The 11281-nt window shown below is 38.8% G+C and overlaps 1 protein-coding gene across 1 annotated transcript in view; it reads right to left on the bottom strand.

Annotated features, from left to right (window-relative positions):
* Positions 1-905: 905 nt before the first annotated feature.
* PLA2R1 (phospholipase A2 receptor 1, 180kDa) overlaps positions 906-11281 on the bottom strand; it is a gene marked incomplete at both ends in the record, with an annotated part of 33720 nt that continues 23344 nt past the window's right edge. Inside the window, 9 exons of the mRNA XM_010145173.1 lie at positions 906-1082; positions 1601-1717; positions 2135-2275; positions 3661-3829; positions 4336-4574; positions 6937-7081; positions 7544-7674; positions 8774-8891; positions 9785-9972. Coding sequence (XP_010143475.1) covers positions 906-1082; positions 1601-1717; positions 2135-2275; positions 3661-3829; positions 4336-4574; positions 6937-7081; positions 7544-7674; positions 8774-8891; positions 9785-9972 — 1425 coding nt within the window. The remainder of the gene's footprint in view (positions 1083-1600; positions 1718-2134; positions 2276-3660; positions 3830-4335; positions 4575-6936; positions 7082-7543; positions 7675-8773; positions 8892-9784; positions 9973-11281) is intronic.

The following is an 11281-nucleotide window of genomic DNA, read 5'->3' as shown; positions in this document are numbered from 1 at the left end:
CACGGCAAGGGGGTGCCCGTGAAAGAGTATAATTATATATAATTGTTAATATAAAGATGTTTTATGGAAAACATATTATTAGTCCTTATATGTCACACATTTTAAATTACAGATTTAACAGCAAAAAATACTACCTCACAAAATATCGGCTTAAAATGTGTTATTACTCCTTACAAAAGAAAACTAAGAAAGCACAGAAAACACTTACATTTTTCAGAGGGTTCTGTTCCAACTAGATCTGAAATAGAATCCAAAATGGTTATAAAATTACCCATAGAGCTACCAGGGTTACTGTGTATTTTCACAGTAAAATTGATACCTAGAAGACAATCTAACTAAACAATACAAGATCAGGCTGTTTGTTTAACCTTCCTCATGTCAATGGGATTCCAACTGGCCAAGTTAAACATGACCTAATCTGTTATCTAAAATCCCTTAAATTTGGTGGAATATATTAATTGACATTTGTGCAAGTACGAGCAGCAGGATTTACCCACTTTTAAAAGTACAGGTACATGAGCAGAATCGTGCAGTGGTAGATTTATCTAGCTTTAGGTCCAACCGTGACTCAGGCATTTCGGGTGGGTTCTAGAAACACTTCAGCTCTCTCACAAACCCTTGTTCCTACTGACGTGGTGCCTGCCCATCCTACAGGATCAGCCCAATGCTCTGCACACAGCTCACCCATACAACAGAAAGTCTACCACAGTTGGCAATAACGCAAAAGCTGCCCAGGTTCCTCAAAAGGCGGTTACCTTGGCTGCTTGGTTTTTTCACAAGTATTTTTTCTAAGACCAAGGGACAGAATTATTTAAATGAAAACTAAGAGCAAATAAGCAAGCAACAAGGAACATGCAAAACAATGGTTATAAGGAGAGAATGCCTTCTTTCATGGAAGCACATACCTGCATCCATTTTACAGACAAATCCCTTTTTTTCTCTGCATGGAGATAATTGCCAGACTCCATCTGTGGTCCTCAGGCTGACACAGAAATTCCCTTTAAGATGATCAAATTCAGGCTCCCTGATGCCCCAATTAGAATAATTTAAGGGAGAACCATCAGACCAGGAGACTGTCTCATCTAAGGGCAGAAGTAATAAGTCATTATAAAATATGATAGTATTTTAATAAATATCTCTGCAGATTTACCCTCATATAAAAAAATACTGTATTATGCAATGCCAGGCTTTTGTCTGTTTGGCCACTATAGTACTTTTTTTTTTTTTTTTTGGGGGGGGGGATGTGGGGGGGAAGATTTTTTTTTTTTTTGGCCACTATTAGATTTTTTTTTTTTTTTTTTGGGGGGGTGGATGTGGGAGGTAAGATTTAAAAACATCCTATGTAGTTGACACAAAACACAGCCTATAGTGCTTCTTTAAGAAGAAAATAAAGGCATTCACATGCATATATACTTAATGAGTATTCAAAATACTAGTAAGCAATGATTAAAGATAGCTTGACTGGTTACTACATCATGAACAGGTAATAAGCAACAAAAAAAATCTCAAAAGATAAATTGGAAGATGGTTACACTAGCATTAAAATAATCCAAACCCCAAAAAGTTTCTTACATGCAGTTCTCTCCCACCCAAAACTTACTGTCTGTAACAAGCAGAAAGTTCAACCAAATCATTTGCACAGAATAACCAAACTTGTGCAATTCTTCCAAAATGAAGGCAAGTTCATCTTCATCTTGAATAGTTAGAAGATTTGATCCTACAAATCAAACACAGAACCAATTCTCAAGCAATCCGTGTCATTAAGATGTAACATTGTGTGTTGGAAAGTTAATATTGTAAGCCTTAATTGGAACGCTTGAAAAGTCTGGTTATACACTGTGAGTTCTTAAGTTTGCAATTAATGTGAAAATGCTCGGGTTCATACAAAACTGTTCTCACAAGATTGTAAAACAAGTGTGAAGGGGAAAAAGTCATTTCATGTGTTATTCCTGAAATCAGTATTTTCATACGGAAAGGGACATTTATTTGATGTATGTTGCCTCCAATTTCATAGCTTCATTTCTCTAGCTCCACTTAAGCTAGAGATACGCCGTGATTTCAGTCATTTCAGAAAATATATATATATTTTAAAGACATCATGATGACATTTTGTAGCTAAAAAATAAACATTTACCTTGATTTTTGCAGACTTCATATGCAGTATCAAAACTTGTGCCCTGCAGGACTGTGGAAAAGCTGTAGCAACTGTTTTTGAATTTGATCCAGGGAACAGTTTTTTCTGAACATAAGCCTTTATAGGCAGTGAGTTTCTTTTCTGTGACAGAAATAACAGCACAGCTTTATTGGCATAACGATATACACATTAATACAACATTCCACACGCTGTTTTGGAGTAATGCTAATAAGCAAGTAATTGCATCGTGCCTTTATTTTTCAAAATAAAAATCTAGCAGTTGCATATATTTGTTTTAGAAGAGTCAAGCTGGTTTTGTTTCTGATCAAGAAACCTTGCTAGATTGCAGCAGCAATATCAGGACAATCTAACTGGTACTAATGTGCAGAGGGCGATACGAGCAAACTGCAGGAACACCAGAGCACGGCGTGCTGCCCAGCATCTCCCAGAGGGCTGGGGATTTCCGAGGGCTGCAGAGCTTCTCTCCACTAAGCTGCAAAGATAATTTCATGCCAAATACCATGGCACAGAGGACAGTTTCCCACCAGTAAGCAGCAGCTAGCCTCTCTGGCATGCAACGTGCTGCAGCAGAGAGTCCCTCTGACTCAGGGAAAATCTACAAGCTCGCTCTACAATCCCACTATCATTTATTGGCCCTGCTGTAGATTCAGCTTCGTTACCTACGGTCTTACATGCCTCATAGTTTGCTAGAAACCACGATTTTAAAAACTGAAGTAAACCTTAGGCTATGTATGGTTACATAACTTAAGAAACAAATTAGAAAATTAGTCAACTTCTCTACAAAAACCATGCTAGAGAATAATTTTTGTCTTGAAAGTTTCCAAACAGCTTTCTTCTCACATATCCAGAAGCTATAATAAGCTGTAGGTGAACCCCCAGTGATCAGTACCTCCCAAGAGGAACTATTTTGAGATCAGGATGCTGCCAAACACTCTGCAGTCCTGGACTGAATGGAGTTCCAGACCCGAATTCTGGTTTCAAATTAAGCTCTAGTAATTGACAGAGCGTTGTAGAAAACACAACATATTTCAGAATACAGGAAGATACTATCTTAGAAAAAAAGATGCTAAATCTTTTATGTGCCATCAGTGAAGATGTGACTGATTTTTCACTTTGCTCTAAATGCTTCCCTTCTCCCATCCCACAGTTAATTGCAGTGAACTGAATTTATTTCCCTTCATGCTAGGTTATTAGCAATCATCATTTTTCACAGATAATACAGTATTCACTGAAGAGACAGAGTCAGTAATTTTCCTGTTTCTATTATGAAAGTTCTCTTTCCATTCTCCTATGGACCAGACCTGATAGATAATATGTTATGGGGGAAAAAATGGTTTCACAAATAGGAGATACAGCAATGAAATGCCAGAAATAGACTTCAGTTTTGAATAATACTATCATCATTGCTTAACCTCAAACCAATTAAATTCCTTTTATGTACTTCCACTGTCAAAACACACATTTGCAGCTGCAAAGATTTAATATAAAGCTTCACTCTGACTTACTAGGTGGCACATGGCAAACTGCTCCTTGCAGAAGTCGTTCGCAGTTAGCACTTTTCCAGTGTCCCAAAGTATCAAGGTAAACACAGCTGCCAAAGGCCTGGGACTCATCATCTTCCCAGAAGGTAAACAAAGACCTAGTCCCATCCGACCATTCAAAGTTAAGCCCGTTCTGCCAAAACAAATTTCCGATTATCTTTCTGATACACTTTAACACCATATGAGTTCATCTTTTTCAACTCCCTCACCAGATATTATAGAATGCCTTTTACGTATCTGAAAGCTGGATCCAGAAGGATCTACGAAAGACGGATCCAAGAATCCTCCCATCTTACTTCTGGGAGACCAGAAACTAAATCTAACCTCTGTTTACAGCAAGTGGCTATTACATGGAGCAACTACAAATGAAAGAGCATAATTCCAATGCTGACAGATTGAAGGTTTTTTGGTGTGTTTTTAAACGTTTTCTATGGGTTTTTAGTAGTCATTGCACCAAACTGGCTCTCATTAGATTTATACATTACGTTGCAAAAACATAGTTAGGGCTCAAGCTTTCCAGGGTTTCATTTCCAGATACAAACTTCCTGTGACTTCAAATTAATGACACAGCTCATTAGCCTGTTACTGGAAAAATTCCTCTGAAGCATCGTGTTCACGGCCCAGGAGTCCACAACGTACATCTGAAGTGAACAGCCCGATCCAGTGACTGTATCCCAGCCGATTCACAATGACCGTGAGGAAAGCTTGGTGATACCGGTCTGTAATGCTGACCAGCTCTGCGCCATTTGCCATGCAGGTTTTTAAAGCTGAAGACCATGTAAAATTCCCACGTATTAGCTTATACATCCTGCTTCCATATTGTAAATTATCTGGCACAGGGTACATTTCAGATGCATTGATGACATGTCTGGATGTGTCTGTTACAAAAGAAAGAAAGGATTTATTTTTTAAAACAGATAGCTTGAACATAACAGAGCTGCTCCTAAAAAATCAGAACTGTCTTTAAAAACAAATCTAAAACTTGCAAGTTCCTTGGTTTCAGGAAGGCGTTGTGAACTTCAAAAGGCAACACCTACTAGAACAGTATCTGAAACTGCATCACAGTGCAAAACTCAGCACAGGAGTGAATGAGTTTATGTGAGTCAGTCCCGCTGACTGGATCTTTGAAGGTCAGTAAGAAACCACCTGCGATCTGGGCATATCCCAAATGTCCAATAGCAGTGGGCTGCAGAGTGCTCTTATCCCAGCTACCTTGCATGTAATTTAGATTACCTCTTTTAATAATTTCCAAGATCAGTGTACAGCGCAAAGCCTGGCCTCACAAATAATTGTACTGGAACAACTGAGAGGATGACAAACTGGCTCATGGCGTAAGTCAGTCCTTGGGAGCCTCCTGAACTCATCTTTACTATCCATGAGCCAATGTAGAGAAGATCATAGTACTGGCATTTAAAGAGAAATCTTCCGTGCATGGAGATTTAAATCTCTTTTTGATGGTAACACAGCAGTGTCCAAAAAATGATTTTTTAGATTAAAGAAATAAAGAGATTGAGTCTCCCATGAGAAAAAAAATCAGGAGACAGAGATCATCTCTACCCCAGCCCAGCTGTGATGCAGTTGTGCTCACTTTTCTACAGGAGGTAAATGCCTTTGCTAATATGTATGAATGCCCGCAGTACACTTTAAACAAGACTATGAAAATAAAGCAACGCCTCAGCTTTATTCCTGTTTGTCAGTCTGGATTAATTACTTCTGGCCATAAAACTTTTCTGTGATTACAAAATAAAGCGATTGCTTTGCTACAAGGTGGAGTGTTTTAGACTCTGCCCTGAGCCAATGTAGCCTGCAAAAGCTGCACAAAATTACATCAATTAAAGAAACAAACAAACGAAAAAAAAAGGGTGGAGGGAAGACAGGAATGCTTTCTGCTGAATTAGCAAGCTGAAATGCCTGATGGTTTGGGAGAGTGCTATGGGTGTCACACTGGGGAGGCAGGACTAGTCCCTTCACCTCAGGAGCACTCTGCTGCACACAGGACAGGCAGACAGCACCGTGCCTGGGGCACAGCATGCCCACCCTGGCTCCCTGATGCTTGGCTGGGCCCATGGGCCATTCTCACATTCACCCATCCAAGAAACGTGGGGAGGGTCCTGAGTACCCGCTGCACCCCAGTTCACCCAGGCTTCCTGCAACTGAGCCATCCTAAGGCTATAGTTTTCTTCTTGCCTTTTAACGCCTTTCCCATCTGGCTAAACCAGCAGGAAGGGCTTAAAATATAAATGTTCAGGAGCTAAATGGAACAAACCAGCAGGAAAGTACATTTACTTGTTTATTCTACACTAACTGCAGAACTACTTCAGCACTGCCCACAGCTGTAGTTCATAATAAACGATGTAAAATAAAATGATGGTTTGCTAGAGCCACACGTGAGCATTGCCCAAAGCTTGGATTTGTTTATTCTACTTCTCTAATCACTCTCCCTCACCTCCCAGGCAGGCAGCAGGATAGGATTGTCTCTTTAAACCCAGGGCTTAGCTATGAGGTGATGTATAAAGTTAACCCATATAAGACCACCCCCACAGTAAGTACAGCGCCCAAGGACACCCCTTACAGGCTCAGATTACAGCCCTCCCTTTGCTCTAGGGTTAATAATTTGCTGCTGGTCTATTTTGGGAACATGCTCTGGCAGCTTCCCACTGACTGAGCTGTACCAGCCCCTGGGCTGGGGCTCCGAAGCTGCCTGAGCACGCAGGAGACGCCAGCAGTTCCGATCCAAGGGGCAAGGCCAGAAAGTGGCCTGAAGAAACCAAGTAATGTGTGTTCCTTGTAAAAGCTTTATGCTTCTGGCAAGTGAACTGTATGGTAACAGCATTAGAGAAGCAGGAAAAGACAAGACAAACTATCTGATCAGCCAGTCAGTCTGCACTGTTCACAGAAATTATCGATAGAGTCTATTCTGATCTAATACTGCAACTCTCACAACTCCCAAAAAATTAACCCCACCTCCATATTTTCATCAAAATTACCCTCTGTTTTGCCTTTTGCAATTTCATGCAGTTACTCTGCTGCCATGACAGAAAACAGGAGTTTTCATGTCTATTCCTGATTCTAACATATGCGACAGAAAGCTCAAAGTCAGGAAGAAAACTTAATAACAGAACATTTTTTTTTTTAGAAATTACAAACACCTATAACAAGCTGCTTCTAGATGAAAATAAAGTAAGATGAATTCAGTGTAGTAAGAAAGGAGAACAGAAGCAAAGCAAAACAAAACCTTACCCTGAGTCTTGTGGCAGATAAACCCATAATTTTTCTGACAGTTTTCTAAGTACCATTTTCCCGTAAAAAAGAAGTTAGGGTTATTTGATACCAATGTACACAGTGGAAGTTCTTCTTGAATGCTTGCACTGTTATAACGCTGTCTCTGCAATCAACGGAGAACCTTATATTAATTAAAAAACATACTCTGTAAAAACATGCATAATTATTACATTAATTTTAGAAGAATAATCATCTGAAACTCACAGATATTTAGGTAGAATAACGAACACTCCCATAAACGCAACTTGATAATCTCATAATAAAAAAGCCAAAAGCTTTCACTGAACAAACTAAAATGCTACGCCCAATATGTACTAACACAGTGGAAAGGAATACATTAAAGTACAAAATTCACAATCTTGTGCCACAAATTACGTAAATAACTGTTTCAAAAGTGCCTTTTTTGCTACCTCTAGTTATGTCCACAAATCTGTGCCCACAGTTGTTTGAAGGTGCAAAAATTAAGAGAAGACTAAGTTGCTGTAACAAATTGTCTTTGTGGCAGTCATGATTTTTATGGATAAACCAACTTCCCGTTGCCCTTAAACCCCCTGGAAATACTCACTCGCATTACTTCAACTGGAAGCCAGTTGGAATACATCTCAGAATTTTCGTTTACCATTTTTTCATAATCATCACTCTGGTAACCTATCCAAACACTAGTTTTCTGTCCAAATAGATTCATTGTTATGAAAGCTGGGAAATGAAAACAGGAATAAAATATAATTAACTGGTAGCTATTTATGTTAACCAACTATTATTGGTTAGGATCTAGTCCGTTAACTACCAAGTCTTGCAGAAATGTTCACAGCAGCTTGAACAAGTTACATATCAGTGCAGGGTACTCTACCATTGAAAAAGCTTTTCTCAGTTTTTGTTGAAAATAAGAGTTCTCAGCTAAAGATAGCCAGCGAGATTCCTCCCACCTCCAAGTGAATGAATGAAATTCAACCACAGATTTTTATGAATAGGGATTATAAACATTTCTGAATGTGCTGGCATTTATTCTCTGACAGTTCCAGCCTAGTGCTATGCCTATGTGCTATACTATAGATTCAATTTAAGGTTGTGTTCTATGGTGAACTTGCCACCAGCTGCCGCAAGAGAAGAGCTCCGAACAGGAGATGTAAGGACTCCCTGAAACAATACCTCAGCCTTGGCCATACTGACCACCATCAGTGGTCCACCCTGGCCTCCAATCGGGAGATCTGGAGACACACCATACATAACGCTGCTGCCTCCTTTGAGAGCACGCGTAGAATCAGTCTCGAGGAGAAAAGACAGCGCAGAAAGAACCGTGCCTCGACTATACCACCCAAGGAGACCTTCCGGTGTGCTCTTTGCAACCGGACTTGCCTATCCCACATTGGCCTTTTCAGCCATCAGCACGCTTGCAGTAAGCGTGGGTAAAGCCCTTCCCAAATCTTCGTCCACGAAGCCAAGCCATGATTTAAAGTACTATTAAAGAATAAAAATGAGATTGCTTTTATAAGAGTGAACATTCTGTTCATAAAATAGAAATTTTACATAGTGAATTTTTAAATGGTTATTTCATTTTTTTTTAATTTCTAATGCATGACAGTAAGCACAAAATAAATTATTACTCCTCAAAACGTACTTGTCATATAGCTCAGAAAATATCTGAATCTTTACATTTTGGAAAACACTAATTTGTTTAAAGCAGTGAAAGGATCTGAACTATCTTTTTTTTCTAAACCTGGATCCAACATGAGACTTTACTATAGCACCCTGACAAAGATACTTGTTTTATTTAACAATATTTTCAGTACTCTACCTTGTTCCAGTTCATCCTCAAGGGTAGCAAGTGATCCATCACGGCTGCTGCAGAACTCTTGTGCAGAGTACCAGTTTCTCAGATGCTGTGGCTCCTTCGGAATTTGTATCAAAAAGCACTGTTCAAAAAAAAAAAAAAAAAAAGAAAAAAAGGCTCTTGTGCAGAGTACCAGTTTCCCAGATGCTGTGGCTCCTTCGGAATTTGTATCAAAAAGCCCTGTTCAAAAAAAAAAAAAAAAAGAAACAAAGGCTTGTTTTGATTTGAGAGATCACTAAAACCTTTCACATGCTGTTACTGAATATTAAATATTTCGTTAGTTTCTGTCCTGCAATGGACCTCTCCAGCATGCTTGGTATCAGTTTTCAGCTGTGATCAGGCTTAGATTCAAATCCGTTGTTTAAAGGCAAAGACAATCTGGGTTAAATTTATCGTAGTTGCTGCAGTTCAGCACCCAGATAAATTCAGCCACCTTGATGCATGATGCTACTACGGAATGTACATATTGAAGAGAAGCCTGATGAAAAAAATTGCCTTTTGACCTTCAATTGCACATAGACTTTGGTATGTAATTATCTTTGATGAGCCCTATTTGAAACGGCATCTTTCAGAGGACGGCAGCAGTTAGAGATCCTTTCAGCACAACAAGGGGTCAGAGATCTGTTTTGAGACCGTAAAAGACTCTTGGAATTGTCCTAAGTGGAAAAGAAAGGATGGAGCAGGCTTTTCACAGCAAATGCACAAATACACTTCCATAGCTTTTGCAGATATGAGTATTCACTTCCTTGAACTAAAGTAAAATTTCTGACACCTTATTAAGACAACTTCTACGTGCAAAGCTACTTAATAGCGACAAACTTTTGTATCGCTGTGCCAGTAGTTATAAACCAAAGGGCCCTGCTTTCAAAAAGGAAGAAAAATCTTAAAATATTGAAAAATCCTGAAGAAGTCTGATTTCTGTCATAAATATGGAAAACACTTTGAATAATCAAACAGCAGAAAAAAATGTTTTACTTTGAATCCAAAGTGCAACCAGCCTTTGGGACATACTCCTTGTGGGTTCTGGTCTTTCGGAATCTCTTTCTCTATTTTCCATGGAAGTTTACGCTTACAAATACAGGGAAGCGAGACAGTACAGTTTTCATCACCCCAGAGTCCTGCGTAAAAAGAAAAATCACAGTTCAATATTGGCTTGGAAATGGAAAGGGTTTTTTTCTTAGCTAGCTTAGATAGTTTTAAGAAGGGTATCCTTTAGTCGTTGAGTAATACAATATTCTGTATCGAATACATTTGGACATACCACATCACAGTGGATTTGATGGTCCATGTACGAGGCTCATACTTTCATTCGCAGTTTCATTTTAGCAAGTTAACCCCATTCCTATACACTGAGTCACATAACATATGCCTATATCATCATGTATCTAAAAAAAACACAGTTATGCACAAAAAAAAAAAAAGGAAAGGTACAGAAATTATGCCTTCCAGATAAAATAGTTTGATTTCCTTACATTGAAAATTTTTGGCAAGATCTCGGTATTGACATGAAACACTGACGTGTTTAGGAGGAAAATGCATTTTTCAGTGCACTCAAGTTGTCGACCAGCTCCCATCTGCTGGACAGCTGAAGGTGAAGGGTGGGTGTCTCTTCCTTTCATCCAGTACTAACTATAGTAACACTAAACTCAAGCATTGGTAAGTCATGAATCAAAACCCCGAGATTATGTGGGGGGGGAAAAAAAGAAGGTTTTACATTTTTTCAGTTTTGGCTTTTGAAGCTAAGATTACAAGAGTGCAGCTGGATTAATTGTTTTCAGGTTTTCTCCCAAATACAAAGATGGATGTTTTTTCTTTCCATGGAACCAGACAGGCTTACTTCATCACACGACTTGCAGTTCTTCAGAAACAGAGTCCGTGAGATGACAAAAATCACTGGAATCAGCAGCACTGTAGTTTTTTATTATTATTACTGTAGTAAAATATAGCATTATGTGATGATGTAAAACCTAGCACCAAAATCATGTTATCCAAAAGTCCCTCAGCAGACTGGCTATGGGACAAAAACCAAATTAGAAACCCGAGTATTTAAAGTGTTGTGTTGATAAAAAAACAGTTTATGAATGTAGAGAAATTGTTGCTCAGTCCATCTGGCTCATTTGGTTATGAGAAAACTGACTGTGAAAATGAGCAATGCATTAACATTTCTGCTGTGCCACATAACTGATTCTTAAGAGAAACTGAAGTATCAGCACCACTGGAATCTTTGTATTTTCACATTAGAGAACTGGAACTACTAACACACTTTAAAATCCTGCAACCAAGGTCTTGAACATATTAATGGTATTTCATTACTCTTTTCTAACCATAAAAGTGTTTATGCAAACTATAACCATGTAACAGGACTTGAAAGCAATGTAAAAAAATATAACCTCTTTGGCCAGCAACAGATGCAAGTCACAATTCCTGCAGCAAAAAGGAAATACAAAAGAAACCTGTTTGTGATGAAATGAA

The sequence above is a fragment of the Buceros rhinoceros genome, unplaced genomic scaffold (genome assembly GCF_000710305.1).
Source record: "Buceros rhinoceros silvestris isolate BGI_N320 unplaced genomic scaffold, ASM71030v1 scaffold30981, whole genome shotgun sequence".
Classification (NCBI taxonomy): Eukaryota; Metazoa; Chordata; class Aves; order Bucerotiformes; family Bucerotidae; genus Buceros; species Buceros rhinoceros.
Note: the sequence above shows the minus strand (reverse complement) of the source record. Positions and strands in the feature narration are given on the sequence as shown.